General features: G+C 40.9%; 1 protein-coding gene across 1 annotated transcript; it reads right to left on the bottom strand.

Annotated features, from left to right (window-relative positions):
• Window positions 1–1,125: 1,125 nt before the first annotated feature.
• Window positions 1,126–27,257, bottom strand: arhgap25 (Rho GTPase activating protein 25). The gene is made up of 11 exons (XM_026931508.3): window positions 26,751–27,257; window positions 18,814–19,013; window positions 15,440–15,521; window positions 13,453–13,566; window positions 11,250–11,454; window positions 8,938–9,070; window positions 8,520–8,593; window positions 8,183–8,304; window positions 6,605–6,765; window positions 4,960–5,525; window positions 1,126–1,929 (listed from the first exon to the last, which is right to left on the bottom strand). Exons 1-11 carry the CDS (start codon window positions 26,812–26,814, stop codon window positions 1,734–1,736), a joined length of 1,917 nt encoding a protein of 638 aa, XP_026787309.1. The 5' UTR covers window positions 26,815–27,257; the 3' UTR covers window positions 1,126–1,733.

Raw genomic sequence — 27,257 nt, 5'->3', positions numbered from 1 at the left:
CCTTATGTGTGAATGATTAGAAATGACGCACAAGGTCAGGAGTCACAACGATAGACCCTTAAAAGGGTGTGTAGGAGAAGTTTGACCTAGTGACCAATTGTTCCAACATTCCTCTCGCCTTCCCTTTTTTTCCCCCCCAACATTCCTGCTTTCTTTTGTCTGGTGACATGGAATATCACAGATTGCAGCTGTCATGTTAACCGAACTTTACTGAACCTTCCAGAAAGCTCTTATTCAAGCCTCAAGCCTACCAGAACAATCTGGACTCTGTGTCATGGACAACCCTACCACAGATGGTCAACAGAGCAGTGAATGTTTTCTTATTGATGTCAAGAGGGACATTCTCCACACCTCTGGGTCTGGATCCATGTCTTTTGTTTTTCAATCATCATGACAGTCCTCAGGCATCCCACTAACATCCTTACTTACGTAATATTTTCCCCGTGTTTTTCATTGTTTGTTTCAAGTGGTGTGATAACCTTTCATACTCACTCCCTCGCTCACACGCAATTTCTAATCAACAGGCAGTCTTCATATTTCTTACCATGAGATGCTAACAAAATTAGAGCCAGAAAAGACAATGGTGTTTCTTTTTACATGTTGAGATTAACCTGTCTCAATAGTATTTTCGGAAGCGTTTGCAAGTTTTGCACGAGTCCTATCTTTGACTATCTGTCTTTACCTTTTATGGAGTTTTGTGGGTGTTACTAAATGCAAATGAGCTGTAACAAGTGAAGAAAGCCAGTGTTACTAAAGCTTTTGTAAATCTGGTGGGAATTTTTAGTTGATTTTGGCCTACTAAAACATTTACACACCACTTTACAAAAAAATTATAAATGGAGCCAGTTGTAGAGAAATTTGTGAAACACTACAGGATTACCTTTGAGACATTCAGCCATTTACCTTTCAATTACCAAGAACAGTGCTTTACCCAAAACTAATTCCTGTTAACTAACTGGTTCATGTAAAAAATACATTAATTCCATGCTAATTGTTCAGACTGTGTCATATATGAGGAAAAAATTTCAGGTACCTCCAGTGTGAACTTCGGCAAAGTTGTACTATAGCATTTGGTTATCGGGAATCTGTGATTTATGACATGATGACATCATTCACATAGTGAACTGAATTTTATAAGAAATTTATTCTGCGGTTAAAGAACAAAGTTTCTGGTTGCAGCACATCCAAAAACAATAATAATTCTCTATTTGATTCAACAGACACTGTAGAGAACTTGTGTTGTATTTTGGGAACACACGGCTTAAAAAGCGAATTTTATAATGTAACACAGTCCATGAATATTGTCTCTCACCACCAGCAGTCTCATTACAACAAGAATTGTCATTGTTCAACTTTTTGTGCTGTTGTCTGGTAGCAAATGGAAATTTCTTCAAAACAAACAGTTGAGAAAAAGTTAAAACATTTGCAAACAATGTGAACATTGTTTCCTGGGCACCTATTATCGGTACCAGCCGATAATTAATCTACTGATAGGCAAGATAAAATGTTATCTCGCTGTGAGGATACGATATTTATTACCTAATGAAAAAATACTATAATTTCATATATTATTGTCCATAATCTACGTTTAAATATAAGGCATTTAAAATATCCTCTGGAAATAAATAGCCAGATGGTTAGTAAACCCAATAGAAATCCCATACTGGACAGACGTATTTGACTGCATAGATCTGTCCTGACGTGGGAGTCCTGAGCCTGGTCCAAGTGTGTGTTCACTTTGGTTTGGCGTTACCAATGAACGCCTGGATCTCTCGGTCCAGCTCCTCATTGCGCCTCAGAGCTTCGTCTCTGCTGCGCTCGGCATTACGTAACAAAATCTCCAGAGCCGCTTTACAGCGACGCTCGGCCTCCAGCGCTGACTGGAGCTCGGCGACGGTCGCGCTCAGCTCCTTGTTCCTCTGCTGGAGACTGAAAAGCACACACACACACACACACATATAAGAACAATGTTGGTGTTAGCATGTGTAGCAGTTTGAGATTTATTGTATGGATATAATCAAGGTTTCTCATGTACTATTCTGAGGATCCAGGAAAAAAAAAACACCCAGGTGATGGAAGTAACACTAACTAATCAGTAGCAACAGCCGCTTTTAAAGATTTTTCACAGAAAATTTCGCAAACTGAGTGCTGACTGCTTGTTCACGTTTTCAGACTGAGGTGACTAGTGGATTTGAATGAAACTTTAGATGGGTGTCTGTGTTGTACATCAATAGATATCATACAGTAGGAGCACCTGCATCTTTAAATATTAAATATTCCACCTGTGCTGTTAGATATCGTACAGTATGAGCAGCTGTGTCATTAAATATCATACAGTATGAGCACCTGCATCTTTAAATATTAAATATTCCACCTGCGCTGTTAGAAATCATACAGTATGAGCACCTGTGCTGTTAGACATTGTACAGTATGAGCGCCTGTGCTCTTAGATATCGTACAGTAGGAGCACCTGTGCTGTTACATATCATACAGTATGAGCGCCTGTGTCATTAAATATCATACAGTAGGAGCACCTGCACTGTTAGATATCATACAGTAGGAGCACCTGTGCTGTTAGATATCGTACAGAAAGAGCACCTGCGATGTTAGACATCGTACAGTATGAGCACCTGTGCTGTTAGATATCATACAGTAGGAGCACCTGTGCTGTTAGATATCGTACAGTAGGAGCACCTGCGCTGTTAGACATCGTACAGTATGAGCACCTGTGCTGTTAGATATCATACAGTATGAGCACCTGTGTCATTAAATATCATACAGCATGAGCACCTGCACTGTTAGATATCATACAGTATGAGCACCTGTGCTGTTAGATATCGTACAGTATGAGCGCCTGTGCTGTTAGATATCGTACAGAAAGAGCACCTGCGATGTTAGATATCGTACAATAGGAGCACCTGCGCTGTTAGACATCGTACAGTATGAGCACCTGTGCTGTTAGATATCGTACAGTAGGAGCACCTGTGCTGTTAGATATTGTACAGTATGAGCACCTGTGTCATTAAATATCATACAGTATGAGCACCTGTGCTGTTAGATATTGTACAGTAGGAGCACCTGCGCTGTTAGATATCGTACAGTATGAGCACCTGTGCTGTTAGATATTGTACAGTAGGAGCACCTGCGCTGTTAGACATCGTATAGTATGAGCACCTGTGTCATTAAATATCATACAGTATGAGCACCTGTGCTATTACATATCGTACAGTATGAGCACCTGTGTCATTAAATATCATACAGTATGAGCACCTGTGTCATTAAATATCATACAGTATGAGCACCTGTGCTGTTAGATATTGTACAGTATGAGCACCTGCGCTGTTAGATATTGTACAGCATGAGCACCTGTGCTGTTAGATATCGTACAGTAGGAGCACCTGTGCTGTTAGATATTGTACAGTAGGAGCATGTGCACTGTTAGATATTGTACAGTAGGAGCACCTGTGCTGTTAGATATTGTACAGTATGAGCACCTGTGCTGTTAGATATTGTACAGTATGAGCACCTGCGCTGTTAGATATCGTACAGTATGAGCACCTGTGCTGTTAGATATTGTACAGTAGGAGCATGTGCACTGTTAGATATCGTACAGTAGGAGCACCTGTGCTGTTAGATATTGTACAGTAGGAGCACCTGATCTGTTAGATATTGTACAGTAGGAGCACCTGCGCTGTTAGATATTGTACAGTAGGAGCACCTGCGCTGTTAGATATTGTACAGTAGGAGCACCTGTGTCATTAAATATCATACAGTAGGAGCACCTGTGCTGTTAGATATCGTACAGTAGGAGCACCTGTGCTGTTAGATATTGTACAGTATGAGCACCTGTGCTGTTAGATATTGTACAGTAGGAGCACCTGCGCTGTTAGATATCGTACAGTAGGAGCACCTCTGCTGTTAGATATTGTACAGTAGGAGCACCTGTGCTGTTAGATATTGTACAGTAGGAGCACCTGTGCTGTTAGATATTGTACAGTAGGAGCACCTGCGCTGTTAGATATTGTACAGTAGGAGCACCTGTGTCATTAAATATCATACAGTAGGAGCACCTGTGCTGTTAGATATCGTACAGTAGGAGCACCTGCGCTGTTAGATATTGTACAGTAGGAGCACCTGCTCTGTTAGATATCGTACAGTATGAGCACCTGTGTCATTAAATATCATACAGTAGGAGCACCTGTGCTGTTAGATATCGTACAGTAGGAGCACCTGCGCTGTTAGATATTGTACAGTAGGAGCACCTGCTCTGTTAGATATTGTACAGTAGGAGCACCTGTGCTGTTAGATATTGTACAGTAGGAGCACCTGCGCTGTTAGATATCGTACAGTAGGAGCACCTGCGCTGTTAGATATTGTACAGTAGGACCACCTGCTCTGTTAGATATTGTACAGTAGGAGCACCTGTGCTGTTAGATATTGTACAGTAGGAGCACCTGCTCTGTTAGATATTGTACAGTAGGAGCACCTGTGCTGTTAGATATTGTACAGTATGAGCACCTGCGCTGTTAGATATCGTACAGTATGAGCACCTGTGTCATTAAATATCATACAGTAGGAGCACCTGTGCTGTTAGATATCGTACAGTATGAGCACCTGTGTCATTAAATATCATACAGTAGGAGCACCTGTGCTGTTAGATATCGTACAGTAGGAGCACCTGTGCAGGTTTTTAAATGCCATGGAAGAGCACTGGTCATGCCATGAAGCTTGCAGAAACTCCAAGCTCTGCAGCAGGAAGTAAAACTTTTCCTGGAGCTACAGCCCAGAACCTTAAATCAGGCCAGGTTTCTCTGGTGGGATCGTGCCATGAGAAAGTTCTTTGGTTCCTGTAAAGGTTCCTGTGTCAACAGACCTATTATTAAACCCTGCATGCTTTGTGTCAGGTGTGTTTGGAATTAGGAAGCCTTTAAACTATGAACCTAAAGAATTAGATCAAACCTGGTGATGAGTTGCTGTTGGTCAGTCGTGTTGTCCCCCTGTTTCTGGGTAACACTCTGTGGCTGCTGTTTCACAATCTCCTCCCTGCTCAGAGATGGTGAACTCTGCTTCAAGTTCTCTTTTGGCTTGGCCTGAGGTTCCACTTTCGCTTGTGGAGGTTCTGTGGGTTTAACTGCACCATTGCTACTCCTCCTTTCCTGCGTGGCATCCTTCCCTATATCTTTACCATTGCTGTTCTGTTTTTCCGGAAAGAATGACACCTTCTGAAGGTCCAAGATCTTGAAGATGTCCTCAGAGAATGTTTTCTCTTCCTTCTCATCCAAGGTCTCCTGGAGATAGCTCCAGCGCTCCCAGGATGGTTCTCGGGATGCTCTAAACCCAGGGGGGGCACCCATGCTGGGCAGAGTCTGCGTACGTTTCCTCGGGCTTCCTATGTCTGCTGGAGATGGGGAAACGGGAGACGGAGAGGACGAATAGGAAGGAGCGACCTTTGATGCTGACCCCTCAGTCTCAAACGTGTCCACTTCCTCTTCTTCTGGGGACTCGGACAAGGATAACATCTCACACTGAGAAAGCAGAGGAGAGGGTTAGTGGAGGAAGAGGAAGTGAAACCAATAAACAACAGAAGAGATTTGTTCGGAAAAACAGTGTGTTGTGATGAAATGGAGTTACTGTCTCCACTCCAAAGTTGATTATTTTCCTGCAACAGCACATCCCGAAGTGTTTTAATCCTCTTATACCACATGAATTTACCAACAGTTACAATTTTTAATGTATTACAGTACAACATATCACAAGTTTTATGTGCTTATAGTTACATTTAATGGTGTGGAATGTCCACAAAGCAAATTATTTCTTTTTCTCATTTACGTTTTCAGGAGCTGTAAGACATTGTTTCCTCACCAGCCTCTCTTTTTCTGTTTTCGACTGTTACAAAGTGCTGACACTGGAGACTCCTTTCATAAATGTTAAATAAATATCTCCTCACAGAAAACTTCACCACATCAATGATTACACACTTTTTTAATCCATTTATTATCAGTGGAGCGTCCGCTGTACGAGTCCCCCTGAATGAGCTGTTACTATAGAAACAGTAACGTATTAGAACGAGCGCATTAATATAAACCTGCGCTACCATCAGAGCTGCTGTTCTAGAAAATTAATCAACACCTTCCGACCAATCAGAATCCAGAATTCAAACAGCGTTGTGATGTAAATTCATTTAGCCATCAGTTTGAGCAAAAGTGAAAGAAGAAAGAATAATATAAACATTTTTAATGGTTAGAAGTAAAACTTGGGAATAATATAATTAAATGATCTGATTTTTATCTTGTTCACATCTAATTGTTATTCATGATGGTGCAGATTATTTGGGTTACTGACAGGAAGTGCCTTAAGCGTGGTTTTTTTTTTTTTTGACGGCATTGTTTTTCTGTTTTTGAGGTTTGGTGTGCGTGTGTATGCATGTACCCTTTTTCAGTTGGCAGTACCACTTATTAAAAAAATACATTCCTGCATACTGATAAGAAATAAATCCATCATCTAGAGAATGTACTAAAGTAAACTATGATTAGTTTAATTCCTTTAAAAGATAAATTTGTCTCTTCTGTTGACCTTACAGTGAAGAATTCAGCTAGTCCTGTACCTCTGCAGACTCCCAGCCCACAAGATTGCGTGGAATCGCTGCTTTTTTGCTCCTCAGCTTCTTGGCAGGAGCAGGAGACGGAGCGGCGTCTTTAGAGGCAGGGAAGAGCAGCTCATGGTGCCTGATCATCACCGTCATCACCTTCTGGATCATTGGGGTCCCTGTGAGAGTGTATGTGCAGTATCTTTAAGCAATATCTCAGATCTGATCCAAAAAAAAAAACCCAGCATGAATGTAACTGCTAAATAATTAGACATGTAGACTGTTACAGTTTCTCAATCCTGGACATTTTGATGTTTTCCCTCAGCTTATTCAACTCATCGTCTAATGAAGAAGCCGGGGGAGAACACAGCGGTTCTGCAGGACCAGGACTGAGAAAGATTGGTGTAAAACATCAGGAACATCAGGACATCTGAGTGCTGCTTATAGTGTAGCATAGAAGGTAAAAGGTGCATATTGATGTCCATAAGATGGCGCCGTAAAGTCTGAAAGCAGCTGGTAGATTACAAACTGACCTAGATAGCTGTATTTATTTATTATATTTAAATCTAAATAACATGATCATTTCTCCATGAGAGATTTTTTAATAGAACTATAACAGTGTAATAAGTGAGCTTTTAACTGACTACATAATTATTATTTTTCATGAAATTTCAGTGTGTTAAATTTCTGTTCTTTTTTTTTTTTTATTTAAAGTTTAAAATGTATTTCTGACATTCCAGTAAACCATGTACTTATTTCACACTATAACTTTTGCAGTTTGGACAAGGGTTCTTTTTATATTTCTGACTTTCCTTTCTACTTGCTTTTATCCTTGAAGCAACACTGTGGTGTAATACTTCTCACATGTTTTTTTTTAGTGGACGTTTAACCTAGGTACTTTCCAAACAGCAGCTGTGGAAAAATAAAGTGGTAAGTGTAAAAAAAAACAAACAAAAAAGTTATTTTAACGTTAACAGATGGTGTGTGAATGATGTTGGATTTCTCTTGCAGTAGGAATGAAATGCTCTGACTGATCTTTTATTAATATATTATATATTATTATTTATTATTATATATTACATATACATTAATATAATACGGTGTGAGAAATACACCATGGAACTTCATGAGGTGCATTTAGTGTTTTCGTATGTATCGTGTACGTCAAAAAGATTTGAAGGTTGAAATTAGGGATGGATTGATATCAATACTTATTTATGATTTAATCATTCACGTAATGCTCCAATCCAGCGTCTGATAGCACATGATGACGTAAGGCCAGTGTGCATTGTTGTGCTAATAAACAGACGACAGGAAACGACAGCGATCTGGAGGATGGAGTCTAGCATATGCTTTTTCTGAAACAATTAAATGAGTAGTTAGTGTCGCACTGACTGAAGTGGTGCCAGTCCTTTTGCTCTCACTGAACGCTTTGCTGTTGCACCACTCAGGAACTCATTATTATTATTATTATTATTATTAGTAGTAGTAGTAGTAATAGTAGTAGTAGTATTAATATCAATCATCAGCACTCGTGTAAGCTGCTTGAATCATTATAAAGTGTCATGTTGACCCCGAGCTGCTCTAACGCCTCACCCTTCATCATGCTGAACGCGTCCTCCACCTGCGGTTTGAACAGGTTCACCCCCATCACCGTGGCCAGGTTCTCCACACTCATCTTATTCACCTTCGAGTGCTGCTGCACCTCAAACAGGAACCTGAAGGAACCACAATATCCATCACTCTGCTAGCCGTTTGTTACTACCCATTCAAGGATTAAAGGAACAAACAGCAACAGCAACTTCATCCTGTTCCTAATGCGATGGTGCCACACCTTAGTGTCATTGTTCTGAACTCTTTGCCACGCAATGTCTAAAAAAAATTTTAAACAAAGTCACGCATGCTCTACTGCCTCATTTGCGTGTGAGCTCACCTGCATATATAACTCAGGAGGTTGTAGTTGACTTTAGGAATCAGGCTGATCTGTTTCTCCAGTTTCTCCTTCCCCTGTGGAGGAAATAGGTCGCTATTAAGTGTTCACTGAATTAAATTTAAAATGTAGTGCACTATTATGAGAGGTTTGTCCTGGTTCAAACTGGGTTCAGAATCATAAAGATAGACTGAACAGACGCACAGACGTGTCTAAGAACCATTTACCTTCACTTAGTCTTAGATTTCCTGTCATGCAGGTAATTAAATGTCTACCTTCAATGATTTAAGACTGACTTGTGATGTAAAAAGTGTCACCCTTCAGCAATTCTGAACCAGTGAAGTTCCAGTTACCTGGAATTTATTACTAATAGATAAATAATCACACGGGACAGAGGCACTGATGCCGGTCTGCGTCTCACCATTGCTGTCGTGGCATCCAGTGTCAAGCTGCTGTCCAGAAAGTCCTGATACTGAGTCCAGGGCACTACCGGCTCGGGCAGCTCGCGCAGGTACAGCTTGAGTAAAGACGCCACCGTGTGGACATCTGTGTCACTGCAGCCAGAGAGGATAAGGAAGAAGGTCAGAGTTTTTTTCTCACTTGGCTTATCCTGAAGATGGAAGAGAAACTAATTTTTTTCCTATTTTGGCTTGTTGGAACAGAAACATTATTTTTATGTTCCTGCTGCAGCGTTCCACGCCCCCTTTTTTCATTGGAAACCGTAAAAAGTATTAAAAGCACTTAACTTGAAAGGAGTACTTAATAAAGTTCTTTATATATAATAGTCTACTCTGCTTACAGGAAGTCTAGATAGAAATAAACCCAAGCACTGCATTTATCCAGAAACGTGTGTATTCTTTTTTTTTTTTTATTTCAGCACCGATTTCAGAATTACATAAGAAATACTTTCTACATCGATGTTCCTGCCATCGCCTCATCATTGCAAACCTGGCTATGTAATGTCAGCTCTTCCTTAGCCACGCAGGAAGTGACATAAAAATTCTGGATCAAAATTTAAGCCTGTTGAGGAAATGTTTAGTTTTAGGCTACACTTTCTTTGAATCACACTCAAAAAAATTAAGATTATTTACCAGTTCAGCACTTTTTAAAATAACATTTTATTATAACGTTGGAATAATTTAGAGTGATTAAGTTTGTGTTTTTGATTACTTTCAATGAAAAGTGAAGTTTGTTCTCAGTTTTCATTCTCTATAACGTTTCTATTATCTGATCCTGAATGCAGTAATGCTGCATTTCACACATATAATTAATTAATCTGGGATTGGGTTTTATGTGTGCAGATACAGATATGAATTGGAGTATGTAAGTTTGCCAGGAAGATTCCCAGGGCATCTGGTTGTGACAAGATTCTGCGAGACGCAACAAAAAAAGTCACACAAGTGCAAGGTTTTTTGTTTTGTGTGGGCACGACCTTGAAGGACAAACAGAGAGCACGTTCATTAACAATAACATGAGCGTACAGCACTGTGCAATGCATTTACAGCATTCATTCATTCATCCTTAGTAACTGCCTGGTCAGGGTCACGGTGCTTTAAACTAAGCGACTAGTTTGTTTATATTTTGGGAACTAGAGATTAGAGAGATAGAGCTGAGAAAAGTTATGAACTGGACTGATGTAGCTGAGGTTGAGGAACCAGAATTCACACACACACACACACACACACACACATACACACATCTACATCTGAGTAAAAAGAATTCGTAGGCCACACGTACTTCACGTGTAAAGCTGAATACAGATATTGATATGAATATTTGGAGCACAAAAGAGATACTGATACAGATACAGTGGGAGGCATTGCATTACATCCCTAATGCATAGGTGTGTGTGTGTGTGTGTGTGCTCAATAATAGTGGATGCTTCACCTCACTTAGGACAGGATGTGGTTTAACCACAGATCTGATGTGTAGCAGGTTTGTCTGAAAAAAAAAAATCCTGCTTTTGCATCTGGCACTCCGGTTAACACTCGCTGCATCCTAAGCCTGTGAACATTTCTAAGCAGCTTCTCAGGACATTTTTCTAGGCAGCTGCATTATCTCTGTATTTTAAGTTTTTTTAAGATTTCTGTATTTTAAGATGAGCCTAAAACACACAACTGCTATAACCTCTTTATAACCTTAAGGTTTAAATCTGATTAGTTTGGACGATGGATTGATGAAACCCACTGAAAATCTATCTGACATGAAAACAGACCGAATTCATCTAGAATGCACCTGAACTGCATTTTAATTTTTGCATTTGCAGTCGTTCACTGGAGAAAGCAGATTTGAACAACATTAGCAATACAGAAAGTGCTAATTTCCTGGTTTTCACGCATCAAAGCCTTTCACTGACGAAGAGCAAAAATTACATTCTCATCTCCAAACCAGGAAATGAACTTTCTATACCTTAAAAGGTATGTAGCATCACAAGAAGCAGTGAGAAACAGTCCAGGCACAACTCTTTTTACTGGATCCTTAAAGACCCCTTAAAAAACCCTTTCATGTACCAAGTACCTCAAAGTAGCTAACAAGTACTAAGAAGAAAATAATTAACAATAATTTAAAGTGTGTACAATAAACATACACACTTAGAAAAAGGGCTTTTCAAGGGATCCTTGGATGATTAAGGGTTCTTAGTTTCCAAAAAAAAAAAAAAAATAGGGGGTTCTGATAGGAAAACACTTTGCTGTAGGGTTTTACATAGAACTTTTATAGAATTTTTTAACTCACCCAGGAAATGAAGGTCTCTCTCCAGCATCGAAAGCCTCTCGGAAGTGTTTGACCTGGTTCTCCTGCCCCGGCAGACGGAAGATGCCTTCCTCATCCAGGCCGTGCTCCCTGATGAAGTCGGCGCACTTCTCCACCAGCATGGGCACAGAGCGAGGCCCGAGCTTCTTCTCGTAGGCCATGATGTCCGGCAGACTCTTCCCAAACACTGAAAACAAAAACAAAACCGAGATGTAGAAGTGCAGAATAGAGCGTCTCATCCTGACATACCCTGTTTACACAAAGTCCTAGGACTCCTGACATTAATTTGATTTAAACCACAGCGCTGTTGAGTTCTGGATTGTGATTGGTCTGAAGGAGTTGATTAATTTGCTATAACAGCAGCTCCGTCACTAGTGTGAGTTTATATTAATGCGTTCGTTCTGATATGTTATCGTTTCTATGGTAACAGCTCAATCACAGGGACGTGCACGCCAGACGCGCCACATAAACAGATTAAAAACGTGCGTAATCGTTGATATGGTGAAGTTTTCTGCATTTATGGAAGGAGTCTCCAGTGTCAGCGCTTTGTAACAGTAGGAGGTAAAGCTGTAACTTTAAGGACAGAGGAGTTTATACTTTTTGCGGTTTCAAGGTAACACGACAAGTTATGTGTTTTTTTTTTGTCTTAATAATTTCAAGAAAAAAAAGAGAGGCTGGTGAGGGAACGACTGTTTATAGCTGCTATAAGGTAAGTGAGAACAGGAATTAATGTGTTATATGGACGTTCCACAACATGTAAATTAGGTGTTAGATGTAAGTTAGATGTAAACGTAATAGTATGTGTCATTCTTATTAAAATTGCTGTGGTATAAGAGGAATAAAACACTTTGGGGTGTGCCCTTATAGGAAACTAATCAACTCTGCTTCATCACACCACCTATAACAGAGTGTTTTATTGCTTAGGCCATACCATGTTGGTGTCCTGGAATAACTATTCTGTTCTTTGTTGAGGAAATCACTTTAAAAGTTATCATTAAAATAACTCCTCGAGTAGCATGATTCACAGGAAATGACATCATCTCATTAGGACAAATACAATGATTCAACATCAAGTAAGTTTATTTCGTCTCTGCTTCAGTATTCCAAATATTTTTGATTGACCAAGAAGGATACGTAACATATGACTTGATCCTGTCCCTAGTTCCCACACTGTTTTCCTTATATGGTCATAGCTTCCTCTTCTTCTTGCTATAGTAGTCTCCCCTGTTACTTGTTACCTCCTCGTTAGCATGTGTATTGGTTTTCATTGACATTCGCATATGTAAAGTCAGCATTTCAGAGAGGTTTTTTTTTCTATTATTGTTTTTTTCAGTCAGCCATCTTTGTGTCGACATCCTCAGAAGGGCAGAACGAGCTCATATGAAACCTAACACTGAAACCCAACACTGGTCACTTCACCTCTGTCCTCGTCGTCAACTGTTTCAGTTACAGAGACTTCTGCAATGCTGTTTCAATGCTCTGCTTTCATTATGAATTTCAGAACAGCCAAATATCATGTGCAGAGGAAGAAGACAGTATCACGCCCCTGTGATCACCTGATTTCCTAAAATACAGGATTGAAGTGTATTTGAGACATGGAGTCCTTCCTTAAACAGACAGGATTGTTATAACCACATTATTTGATTTTATTTACCTCTAATTTAGCTGTGTGAGGTTAAAATCTCATTTACATCTCAAACACACACACAGCTAACACCATCCACATTAAGACTTGAGACATGACATCTGAACTTATCACCTGCTAAAACTTTTGAGTTAAAATCATGGGTAGTGTGGTCTGGGAATTCATTAAAGTCAGACAATTCTCCACAGGCAGATATCCACGAGACAGGAAAGCCCCCAAAAAAGTTGTTTAGCATAAAGCTTGTATGAGCCAGTAATGGCACAGGAACAGAAAAAGTGCTTTTAACAATAGAAAGCAGCTTTACAGGAATTCAGATGTAGATGTGGAACCATGCTGGGTGTGTTTACAGGATGTTCTGGGTGAGCAGATTGTGAATGAAAGTCCAGGGATGAGTAACACGACTGTTTTTAAGATTCCACCTGTATTTAACCCTGAGAAGTTTCCTGTGAATGCAGGTGCTGGTGGTGAGAGCACACCTGAGCCAGGTAACTGAAGAGCTCTGTGTGTGTGTGTGTGTGTGTGTGTGTGTGTGTGCAGTACCTCCGCTGCTCTGAGCTCCGATGGCCCGGCGGATCAGTCGCACCCAGTCCTCCATCTCGCTCTGACTACTTGCCATGAGAACACAGCCATCATGCTCCCGATCCCCATTACTTCCTACACACACACACACACACACACACACACACACACACACACACACACACACATTGTATATACTATATAACTGCATACCATAGTACATACTGTACACTCTCAGATAAGAAGCACCAATTTTCCCATTTCTGAGTCTCTCACTGGGTCTTTTGTGCATTTAATACATATCTTTCACCTGGGAACATGAATTTATGTTGTACTATAAATTACAGAAAAACATGAAACTTTTCAAAGCAGTGTGTTCACAAGACACAAAGATAGGACCTTTGTCTTATATTAAATGTTAAACGTACGTTACAGTTACTTTCCCAGGTGTAAGATACGCTCTAAATGTATAAAAGTCGTACCGTAGAAGGCAGTCCCCCAAATCACAAGCAAAGAAAATCACAGACTTTTTTTTAAATAAGTGAATACATGTAAAATACTTCTGTTTACATATAATACATATTTAATATCTATATCTATAAGGAATAAATATATTATGTGCTACTTTTCATACAGAACACACGTCAGGAGTCAGGAATAGAGCGTACATTATCTAAGCGTTGACTATAAAGACAGTTTCTATAGTAACAGCTCATTCACAGGGACGTGTACAGCAGACGCTCCACATAAACAGATTGAAGAAAATGTGCAATTGTTGATATGATGCATGACGTTCTCTGTAAAGAGACGTTTATTTAACATTTATGGAAGGAGTCTCCAGTGTCAGGGCTTTGTAAAGGACAGCTGAAAGTCTGCATTTTGCTTTTTTTTTTGTCTTATTAAGACAGAAAAATAGATGCTGGCGAAGGAAAGACTGTTTACAGCTGCTATAATGTAAGTGAGGACAGGAACTAACTTGTCTCGTGGACGTTCTGCAACATTAAACGTAACTATAAATTGAAAAAAAGTGCAACATGATGTTACTTAATTAATAAAAACATTGTAATCGTTGGCAAATTGCTGTGGTATAAGAGGAATACAACACTTCTGGATGTACTGTTATTGGAAAATAATCAAGTTTGTGTAGTAACTGTACCTCTGCTTCATCACACCACCCTGTTGTTGATTATTTTCTTATAACAAGCAGCACACAGAGTGTTTTATTCTTTACTGAATCACTGTTAGTGCCAGAAGTGAGACAAAAAGGCTCAAAATGGCCTTAAACAATATTAGGTAAATATTAATCAGGTTTATTATACTTAAAGGATAAAAAGTTTAGCCTATAGATAAATACTGAATTGTTAGTAAATATTCTCTATGTTCTGTTTTAAGAGTCAAATTAACGTGATCATGATCTGTCTTTTTTCTGTTACGTGTACTGTACATTGCATATAAGTAAATAAAAACTACATTCTTTTTTAATACACTTATACCCATTACTAAATTAGATTTTCTCTCTTTTATTAGAGAGAATTATAAAGAGCATCGCTTGATGTTTAACTAAAAATCTTTACAGAATAAACCTTTGATTGACAGTGTACAAGTAGTAAAGTATATGAGACTCTGGGATGATTTGATTTTGTAGACCACAGGTTGGGAGTTTGAGTCTTACTTTTGGACTTTTGATCAAGTTCCTAAACCTGTAATTATGTTCAGATTACATTCTGTATCATGTGTAAGTGGATAAAAGCGTTTAGATATAACTTCCCTTTTTTTTCCGGCTCTAAATAAACTCATTACTGAGAAAAGGACTAAAATGGAGTGGAGTGGAGGGGGAAAAACATTTCAGTGTGCATTACTGTGAGGAACAGCTCAGTGGACTTTACGCTTTAACACTCTCAGAGGATCCTGAGTGTATAAGAGTGTATTGCACACAGCTAAATGAGGTCAGTGGTCTGTAATAGATCTAGTACAGGAAATAGAGGAGGGAAGGGAAAAAAACGCTTACGTGGGATGATCTCGAAGATGAATTTGTCATCTGCGTTCGACGGCAGCTCGTTCACTTGACTGGCCCACAGCGGTATTGTCCCCTGAATATAAATTCAGACACAATCAGCAAAACTGTCTGAAATAGATGTTCGAGAGCTGACATGTTTGATATTTTTTCACGACCATGGACTTTAAATTAATTAAGAATAAATTCATTCAAAATTCCACAGACCTCCTCAGAACATGATCCAACTTTTCACATATTAGCCTCATTATCTAAGTGTGTATAATTATTGTTATTATTAATTAAATATTGTCTATTCGTTAAAAACCTCTTAATTATTAAAATGTGAATAAATAATAATTCTGGATTAAATTCAAATTAAATGATCATTCAAACATACTAATAAATCTAATAATATTAATATTTTTTTATAATAACCCTGTGCCAAAGAACTTAACAGACTCCATTTTGAGAACCATGCATTCGCTCTGCAAACTAAACGCCTTAACACTTAAACTTATAAACACACTCTCATCGATCAGCTTTCGCACATGTTCAGGTTCTGTCTCTGTATGACACACTGATATCTATAGAGACGAACAAAAGGAAATAAAGTCACAGAACTAACTCTATCACATTCATCCTCAGGATACAGTACGATGTCACTCTGCATTATCATCAGACTCAGGTAAGTGTTTGAAGGTGGAATTGTATGTTAGAAATTATAAAGGTCCAGTTTGCTATGTTTTTTTTTTTTTTTTAAATAGAAACTTCATCCATGCATGTCTTGGCTGATCCACTATATTTGCAGACTTCTGATCCCAAAAAGGAATAAGGAGTGTTTCTGGGAAAAGTAGGGAAACCAAAATGCAGTGAGGAATATACATTTTTCAAAAGTTTTCAAAAGTTTAGATAATCAGATTATTCGAAACCTTTTCACACACTCAGGTATGTGTTTTGTTAATAAAGTAAGCCACCGTCTTACACTTAGTTCATAGCGACGTCACTGCATGTGACCTAGGTCTCGCATTAACTCAGCTTTTTTGATATACACCAGGAAAGACGCTTTGCATTGTTTAAAGACAGTGACATTGATCTTTTTAGACACAGACATGGCCATGTGTACACGATGTTCAGTAGGTGCTGCGTCCTGGTCAGCGTGGTGCTGGAACAGACAGGAACCTGAGCTCAGGATCAAACCAGATGCTGCTGTAATGTTGTTATGTTTTTAAATATTTTCTGGGGTTGATCCTTAAATCCACAGCACCACAGCAAGCTTACGGTTCACCAGAACTCTACAGAGAAAACACTTCACACACAAGTGGAGGATGAGTGTCGGGAAACCTCAGGTTGCTCAGTGGGCAGGTAAGCAAGCGTCTCTATCTAAAAATTTTGTTTCGTTTCAAGGCTCGGCTCAGGTTTGTTTTTTTATAATCGCTCGTGTTTGTAATGATGTAATGCTCGTGTTTGAGGTGATGTAATGAGAAAGACAAGCCCCCTAAACAAACGTAGTCTGAAGGCTCCAGTGGCTCAGTGTTCTGGAGGTGAGGTCTTTGTGGCCACTGCAGGGCATGCAGGATCACGATCACCTGCAGGTGAACCCAAGGTGATGTACACTACTGCTACTATTACCTCACATTACCACATTACATACTATTATTTACTACACAATATTACATTACATAATGCTATACTATTATTTACTACACTATACTACATTACTGTTATTTTTATTTATTATTTACTACACAATACCACATTACATAATGCTATACTATTATTTACTACATTACTGTTATTATTTACTACATTACATTACATTACATTATACTATTATTTACTGCACTATACTATTATTTATACTATACTTTATTATCATTATTATTAAATACAATATACTACATACACTATTCTCTACTACATTTTACTTATTACTTATTTACTATTATTTGAAAACATAACAATCAGCTTCACTTGTCTAGACAAACAGCAGCACAAAATACTTCATAATCTTAAAATAAATAAATAAATAAATAAATAAATAAATAAATACGTAAATTCTGTAGGGCAGCATGGCGGTAAAGTGGAGAGCGCTGCCGCCGCACTGCTCCAGAGTCTCTGGTTCAATCCTGAGCTCAGGTTAATGTCTGTTCGGAGTTTCACATGTTCTAAATTGCTCCTAGGTGTGTGTGTGTGTGTGTGTGTGTGTGTGTGTGTGTGTGTGTGTGCTGCCCTGCGATGGACTGGCGTCGTATACATGATGTATTCCTTCATTCACAGTGCTCCTAGGATAAGCTCCGGATCCACTGCGACCCTGACCAGGATAAAGCGCTTAATAAAGATTAAGATAAAGACTTAATGAAAATGATGAAGTGTAGCCTACATATTGAAATATATGACTGTGCTGTTATTTCTGTCGATACAGATTACTTTTAAATACGTTTATAAAAGCCAAAAGCACATTTTTGCATACAGTTAACCGATTAATTTCTCACACTCAGATCAGTTATTTCTGGTAGCATGTAGACGAAATGATCACGGGATACAGTCAAGACCGTGTTAAAGCGTTTTACATCACGCTGTTTTCCTGACTGGTGATTCAAAATCAGGCAAATGAAATACATGCGACTTTTGATTTCTATTGTCTCACAAGACTGAGGTTCATGAAATCACAGGTTGAAGTTTATTTAGAGAAAGTCAATTCACCGCTACATAAACATGTGCCTCTTTCACGTTCCGTCTCCTTTCACCCTCATTGTTTTTATTTGCATTTGGTCTGAGAGAAAACCATCATTTCATGTGCCTTGTGCATCGTTGAAGAAAGGTGTGAAAAACTGCAAATGGTGTAGCTAAACCATAAATATTGACACCTCTGCATTTGGGGGCAAAGGGAAACCCTGCGCTCTCTCACAACACCCTTTAAAACCACTTAATAATGTGTGCTTTTCCTCTCTTTTTGAAGAGAGATTCTCTCTATATACATTTCTGCAGCTTCTCTCAGCCTCTGAACCTGCTCGATTTATCCTGATACTTCTTCTGATTGTTTCTGCAATTATGGCTCACCTTCTGCTGCTGTGCATTGTCCCACATGGACACCTTAAATATTTGCACTTCCAAAAACATATCTCACTCTTGCTTCAGAGCACAATCTCACCTGGATAAGAGCTGCTGAGGTGATCATGAAAACTATCCTGCGCTTTCAGGGAGTTTTTCCTCCCTGCTGTCGCCTCCAGACAGAGATCTCATTACAGATCTAAATCTACATCCAGATTTCCCTAAAGCTGCTTTGTGGCAGTGTCTATCGTTAAAAGTGCTATATAAATAAAATAAAATTGAATTGAAGTGTGAGGAGAAATCTGTAATATAAGACCAACACTTTAATTTCTCACCTGTACGGCGCTCTCTCTGTCGTCTTTGTGGTACGTCAGGATGTTTCCTCTCAGAACAAAGTAGCATGGTTTCCAGTTCTTCACGATGGACCTCTGCTTCTTCAGCCAGCCTTTCTTCAGAGGTTTCTCCATCGACCTCTTGATATCAGAGCGGCCTGACCCAGCGCCTCCGTCTCCAGGTATCACACTTTTAGACCTCGCTGATTTAAAGAAAGAAAAAAACAAACCGATAGATGTTGTTCAAGCTCGGCACTGTTGTGTGGTAGTCTCACTCTAACTGTGCACCACAGGCAGAGAGTGGTGTTAACCGTAGGTTTTTCTCTAAAGTCTCCACAGCTCTGTGGGCCATGTAGGAAGCAGCCTGACCCAAGACGCTTCCTGTTTAGCTTGCTGTAAACTGGCTATGATTGTTCTACAATAACACAACAGATATTACATAACCTGAAAGAGGTCGTTTCAAAACAACACGCCTACTCTGTTAAAACTGTGTGATTAATGAGATGGCTGAGGAGCTGAGGGTCAGTGGAAAGTCAAAGGGATGTGAGGATGTAGGTGTTGAGAAAAGAAACATTAGTGGAAAGGGACATGTAGACGTACACTCGGTCGAGGGAGAGCGTGTCTCAAAGGCCACGGTGCAAAATTCAAACAACACTGAGACACTTTGCATTTCAGAGAATAATCAAAGAACCATTTTAAAAAGTCAGATGTTTGTGTATATATTACAGATATATAACAGTTTATATAACAGCATTATGGATGAAACATTACGGAGGTGACATTACAGATGTGACATTACAGAGATGACATTACGGATGTGAGGCTGCAGATGTGACATTACGGATGTGACATTACGGAGGTGACATTACGGAGGTGACATTACAGATGTGACATTACAGAGATGACATTACGGATGTGAGGCTGCAGATGTGACATTACGGATGTGACATTACGGAGGTGACATTACGGAGGTGACATTACAGATGTCACATTACGGATGTCACATTACGGAGGTGACAGTACGGATGTGAGGCTGCAGACGTGACATTACGGAGGTGACATTACGGAGGTGACATTACGGAGGTGACTTTACAGATGTGACATTACAGATGTGACATTACAGAGGTGACATTACGGAGGTGACATTACGGATGTGACATTACGGAGGTGACATTACGGATGTGACATTACGGAGGCGACATTACGGATGTGAGGCTGCAGACGTGACATTACGGATGTGACATTACGGATGTGACATTACGGAGGCGACATTACGGAGGTGACATTACAGAGATGACATTACGGATGTGACATTACAGAGATGACATTACGGATGTGACATTACAGAGATGACATTACGGATGTGAGGCTGCAGACGTGACATTACGGATGTGACATTACGGATGTGACATTACGGAGGTGACATTACGGATCTGAGGTGGCAGACGTGACATTACAGAGGTGACATTACAGAGGTGAGGCTGCAGATGTGACATTACGGAGATGACATTACGGTGATGACATTACGGAGGTGACTTTACAGATGTGAGATTATGGATGTGACATTATGGAGGTGACATTGCAGATGTGAGATTATGGATGTGGCATTATGGAGGTGACATTACGGTTGTGACTTTACAGATGTGACATTACGGATGTGAGGCTGCAGATGTGACATTACGGAGGTAACATTACGGTTATGACTTTACACATATGACATTACGGAGATGACATTACGGAGATGACATTACGGAGGTGACTTTACAGATGTGAGAGTATGGATGTGACATTATGGAGGTGACATTGCAGATGTGACTTTACAGATGTGACATTACGGATGTGACATTACGGAGGTGACATTACGGAAGTGACTTTACAGATGTGACATTACGGATGTGAGGCTGCAGATGTGACATTACAGATGTGACATTATGGAGGTGACTTACGGATGTGACCTTACAGATGTGACATTACAGATGAGACATTATGGATGTGACATTACAGATGTGACATTATGGAGGTGACATTACAGATGTGACATTACAGATGAGACATTATGGATGTGACATTACAGATGTGAGGCTGCAGATGTGACATTACAGATGTGACATTACGGAGGTGACATTACAGAGGTGAACTCAAAAGACTGACTTGTCAAAGACGTCACAGTGGGTGTTATACACTCTCATGAGTTCATCATAATAGTTTACATCCAGAACCTGTGTAATGTTTTTATTATGGCTAATCGTGAGGCTAACCGTGATGAGAACGTATGTCACATGCTGACTTACATCATAACTTTTGTTTTGTCATGATGACATATGCTATGAAACATATGCTAACTTGATTAGCACATGACATAAGCTGTCATAACTGGCAGTTGTCATAGCAATTAATGGTAATAAACACAAGACACTGTTACATGTGAAGATGTAGCCGTGTCATGTTACCACTGTCGATCATTGCTACAGTCATATATAATTCTTATCGTCAGTAGTTACTATGACAACGTCTCATGAAACTTCTTGAATGCTGTTCGGAGCGTCATTCCTGATTTTCAATATTAATTATTGTGACAGTTCTCATGACGGGTCATAAAACATATCCTTACTCGTGTACACTTGGAACTGTAAGGATCACACGGCTGTGAGATAAACTGCTTTATTATAAAATAATGAAATAAAAACTAGTTAAAATTATACACCATCACAGGAAGTAGATTATGAATGTAACGTCCCAAGAGTAAATAAAATGAAAGTGAAAGAGCACTCGGTGAACCAGCAATGGGAATACCACCCACCCATGACTGAGCATCGTTACTCTTCTGTAGTTAAATAAACACACACACACACACACACACACACACACCCTGTGAGTTTAGAGAGAAGGCCAGATGCAGACGGAGATAAACAGGAAATTGCTGCATCAAGCCCCACAGAGGTCATGGTGCTCGAAAGCTCCACACCTAACACTTAACAACAGTATCAGCACTGTCTTTAGATTCTGCCATGTGGAGTGGAAACTTCTCACTTCACAGTTTGATACACCACATCCGTCCTTCACACTCACACAGCGCCGTTTCCCAGCGAGGACACAACCGTGAGGATGCAACCCGAAAAAATTCAAAAAATGAGAGAAAGAGAGGGAGAAAGAGAGGGAGAGAGAGAGAGAGAGAAAGTAAATAGAAAAAAGTTTTTGGAAATACATATTTATGAATATATAAAAATTGACAAGTGACATTACTTACATCATTCCTGCTAGCTCCCTAGCACCCTAACTCACCACCATTACCACCTGAACACTCTAACTCGCCTCCGCTAACACCCTAACTCACCTCCACTACCATCCTAACACCCTAACTCACCTCCACTACCATCCTAACACCCTAACTCACCTCCACTACCATCCTAACACCCTAACTCACCTCCACTACCATTCTAACACCCTAACTCACCTCTGCTAGCTCCCAAACACCCTAACTCACCTCCACTACCATCCTAACACCCTAACTCACCTCCACTACCATTCTAACACCCTAACTCACCTCCACTACCATTCTAACACCCTAACTCACCTCCACTACCATTCTAACACCCTAACTCATCTCTGCTAGCTCCCAAACACCCTAACTCACCTCCACTACCATCCTAACACCCTAACTCACCTCCACTACCATTCTAACACCCTAACTCACCTCTGCTAGCTCCCAAACTCCCTAACTCACCTCCACTACCATCCTAACACCCTAACTCACCTCCACTACCATTCTAACACCCTAACTCACCTCTGCTAGCTCCCAAACACCCTAACTCACCTCCGCTAGCATCCTAACACCCTAACTCATCTCCACTACCATCCTAACACCCTAACTCACCTCTGCTAGCTCCCAAACACCCTAACTCACCTCCGCTAGCATCCTAACACCCTAACTCACCTCTGCTAGCTCCCAAACACCCTAACTCACCTCCGCTAGCATCCTAACACCCTAACTCACCTCCACTACCATCCTAACACCCTAACTCACCTCCACTACCATCCTAACACCCTAACTCACCTCCACTAGCATCCAAACACCCTAACTCACCTCCGCTAGCATCCTAACACCCTAACTCACCTCTGCTACCATCCTAACACCCTAACTCACCTCTGCTAGCTCCCAAACACCCTAACTCACCTTCACTAGCATTCTAACACCCTAACTCACCTTCACTAGCATTCTAACACCCTAACTCACCTCCGCTAGCATCCAAACACCCTAACTCACCTCCGCTAGCATCCTAACACCCTAACTCACCTCTGCTACCATCCTAACACCCTAACTCACCTCTGCTAGCTCCCAAACACCCTAACTCACCTTCACTAGCATTCTAACACCCTAACTCACCTTCACTAGCATTCTAACACCCTAACTCACCTCCGCTAGCATCCTAACACCCTAACTCACCTCCACTACCATCCTAACACCCTAACTCACCTCTGCTAGCTCCCAAACACCCTAACTCACCTTCACTAGCAGCTTAACACCCTAACTCACCTTCACTAGCATTCTAACACCCTAACTCACCTCCACTAGAATCCTAACACCCTAACTCACCTCCACTAGAATCCTAACACCCTAACTCACCTTCACTAGAATCCTAACACCCTAACTCACCTTCACTAGAATCCTAACACCCTAACTCACCTCCACTAGAATCCTAACACCCTAACTCACCTCCACTAGAATCCTAACACCCTAACTCACCTCCACTACCATCCTAACACCCTAACTCACCTCCGCTAGAATCCTAACACCCTAACTCACCTCCACTAGAATCCTAACACCCTAACTCACCTCCGCTAGAATCCTAACACCCTAACTCACCTCTGCTAGAATCCTAACACCCTAACTCACCTCTGCTAGAATCCTAACACCCTAACTCACCTTCACTAGAATCCTAACACCCTAACTCACCTTCACTAGCATTCTAACACCCTAACCCACCTCTGCTAGAATCCTAACACCCTAACTCACCTCCACTAGAATCCTAACACCCTAACTCACCTCCACTAGAATCCTAACACCCTAACTCACCTTCACTAGAATCCTAACACCCTAACTCACCTTCACTAGAATCCTAACACCCTAACTCACCTCCACTAGAATCCTAACACCCTAACTCACCTCTGCTAGAATCCTAACACCCTAACCCACCTCTGCTAGAATCCTAACACCCTAACTCACCGTCACTAGAATCCTAACACCCTAACTCACCGTCACTAGAATCCTAACACCCTAACTCACCTCCACTACCATCCTAACACCCTAACTCACCTCCACTAGAATCCTAACACCCTAACTCACCTCCACTACCATCCTAACACCCTAACTCACCTCCACTAGAATCCTAACACCCTAACTCACCTCCACTAGCATCCTAACACCCTAACTCACCTCCGCTAGAATCCTAACACCCTAACTCACCTCCACTACCATCCTAACACCCTAACTCACCTCCGCTAGAATCCTAACACCCTAACTCACCTCTGCTAGAATCCTAACACCCTAACTCACCTCTGCTAGAATCCTAACACCCTAACTCACCTTCACTAGAATCCTAACACCCTAACTCACCTTCACTAGCATTCTAACACCCTAACCCACCTCTGCTAGAATCCTAACACCCTAACTCACCTCCACTAGAATCCTAACACCCTAACTCACCTCCACTAGTATCCTAACACCCTAACTCACCTTCACTAGAATCCTAACACCCTAACTCACCTTCACTAGAATCCTAACACCCTAACTCACCTCCACTAGAATCCTAACACCCTAACTCACCTCTGCTAGAATCCTAACACCCTAACCCACCTCTGCTAGAATCCTAACACCCTAACTCACCGTCACTAGAATCCTAACACCCTAACTCACCGTCACTAGAATCCTAACACCCTAACTCACCTCCACTACCATCCTAACACCCTAACTCACCTCCACTAGAATCCTAACACCCTAACTCACCTCCACTACCATCCTAACACCCTAACTCACCTCCACTAGAATCCTAACACCCTAACTCACCTCCACTAGCATCCTAACACCCTAACTCACCTCCGCTAGAATCCTAACACCCTAACTCACCTCCACTACCATCCTAACACCCTAACTCACCTCCACTACCATCCTAACACCCTAACTCACCTCCGCTAGAATCCTAACACCCTAACTCACCTTCACTAGAATCCTAACACGCTAACTCACCTCTGCTAGAATCCTAACACCCTAACTCACCTCTGCTAGAATCCTAACACCCTAACTCACCTCCACTAGCATCCTAACACCCTAACTCACCTCCACTAGCATCCTAACACCCTAACTCACCTCCGCTAGCATCCTAACACCCTAACTCACCTCCGCTAGCATCCTAACACCCTAACTCACCTCCGCTAGCATCCTAACACCCTAACTCACCTCCGCTAGCATCCTAACACCCTAACTCACCTCCGCTAGCATCCTAACACCCTAACTCACCTCCGCTAGCATCCTAACACCCTAACTCACCTCCGCTAGCATCCTAACACCCTAACTCACCTCCACTAGCATCCTAACACCCTAACTCACCTCCACTAGCATCCTAACACCCTAACTCACTTTGCTAGCATTAGTATTTTTACTAGACAGACTGAAAGAGCTGGAAGACAAACTCTGCGTTACTTCAGTACTGCTTAAAAACACACAGTGTTCCATGAAGCGTATCATGAAGCAGTCGTGTGATTAAGGCGTTAGTGGCAGTGTGCAGGTGTGTGATGGCTGTAAAGTGTAATCAGTAAAGTGCCACCGTGTGTTTAAGGAGGTCCTGAAATAAACACACTGACAGCAGAGTGAGTTCAACTGACACTGAACAGCAGTTTGTTCTGCTACTATCGAGCATTTCATCAGCTTCCTGCTGTTCTAACCACATACAGAGGAAATCAGAAAGGCCTATGTGTGTGTGTGTGTGTGTGTGTGTGTGTGTGTGTGAGTGTGTGTGAGGGTGTGTGCTAACACCATGCACTGTTCACTTCTTTAAAACACATACTGCACGCTATAAGTGAAGCTTTAGTAAGAAAAAAATAAGTCAAATAACCAATTAAAGTCCAGCTGAAATCTAGAGCTAAGAAACAAGCAGGTTAGAGGGAAGTAAAGCATCCTGACACAGAGTCAGTGTTACCACCCTGACGTTGATCGTTTTCCTGTAACAGCACGTCCCTGAAGTGTTTTATTCCTCTTACACCACAGAACTCGCATACAAAATGTCATTGCAATGGCACTTCATACTTTTTGTCCATTTATAGTTATATTTAATATGAAATATGAAACTCCTGTGTTCTGTCGGAAAACCTAACGTTACAGCTTTACCTCTGACTGCTAGAAAGCGTTGACACTGGAGACTCCTTCTATAACCGTCAAATAAACATCTCCTCACAGAAACTTTCTTCACCATATAAACGATCGCAAACGTTTTTATTTTGCAAGCATCCGCCGTACAAGTCGCTGTGAATCAGTTGTTTCATAGAAACGTATTAGATAACGTATCAGAACGAGCGCGTTAATATAAACCTGCGCTACTCTCAGAGCTGCTGTTCTAGAAAACTAATCAACACCTTCTGACCAATCAGAATCCACAATTCAACAGCGCTGTGACATAGTACGTTCTGAACAAAGGTTATGTTTCCAGAAGGTTTAAGAACAAAGGATGTCGATAATATCATACAAACACACACACACACACACACACACACAGACACACAATGTTGCGTTACACTAATGCATTCTGCTGTAGAAAGTACTGGTACTAAGCATGACTATTTCAGTAGGACAAATGACACCTGAATGGTGTGGGTGGTCTGACCTGCACACACACAAATACCCACACACACAAACACACACTCACACATGCCCACACACACACACTCACCTATTTTGGTAGTTTCACCCCGGAGATTAGTGAGGTCCCAGTTGCGAGGCAGCTTCAGAGACATATTTACTGATCAGGAAAATGTCACTCTCTATCTAACCACACACACACACACACACACACACACACACACACACACACACACGCGCTTACACACCTTGTACACTTTTTATAAGTGTACATATTTTTAGCCCCTCATCGTAGCCTCTGTCATTCTGTCTCCCTCACTTCCTCCTTCCTTTCAGTCTTCTTGTTTTTTTTTCTACCACCCAACAAGTTGCCTCTTGTCTGCTCACTCCCCCACTGTCTATCGCTTCTTCTTCTTGGTATTTTCCTAACTAACCCCTGTCCTCTATCTGTTCATTCCTCTTGGCTTTCCTCAAGTCACAGGTTCGAGTGGAGCTGCGTTAAAGAAGAGGTGCGAACGTTTAAGGCGAGCGAACGCAGCTCTGTTGAAAACGCTCTTTCGTTCAGGAGGAAGTTGGTGGCAAACGTAGACACCACAGA

This window comes from Pangasianodon hypophthalmus, chromosome 24, assembly GCF_027358585.1.
Source record: "Pangasianodon hypophthalmus isolate fPanHyp1 chromosome 24, fPanHyp1.pri, whole genome shotgun sequence".
Lineage (NCBI taxonomy): Eukaryota > Metazoa > Chordata > Actinopteri > Siluriformes > Pangasiidae > Pangasianodon > Pangasianodon hypophthalmus.
The sequence above is the reverse complement of the archived record's forward strand: the minus strand, read 5'-3'. Positions and strand labels throughout refer to the sequence as shown.

Excerpts from the sequence above, each read along its gene's own strand:
- arhgap25 (XM_026931508.3), bottom strand. The coding sequence starts at position 26,814 with ATGTCTCTGAAGCTGCCTCGCAACTGGGACCTCACTAATCTCCGGGGT. Across the intron at positions 8,305-8,519 it reads CTCCTGAGTTATATATGCAG|GTTCCTGTTTGAGGTGCAGC; the intron begins GTGAGCTCACAC and ends TGGTTCCTTCAG. Across the intron at positions 6,766-8,182 it reads CGCGTTCAGCATGATGAAGG|GGACCCCAATGATCCAGAAG; the intron begins GTGAGGCGTTAG and ends ACACTCTCACAG.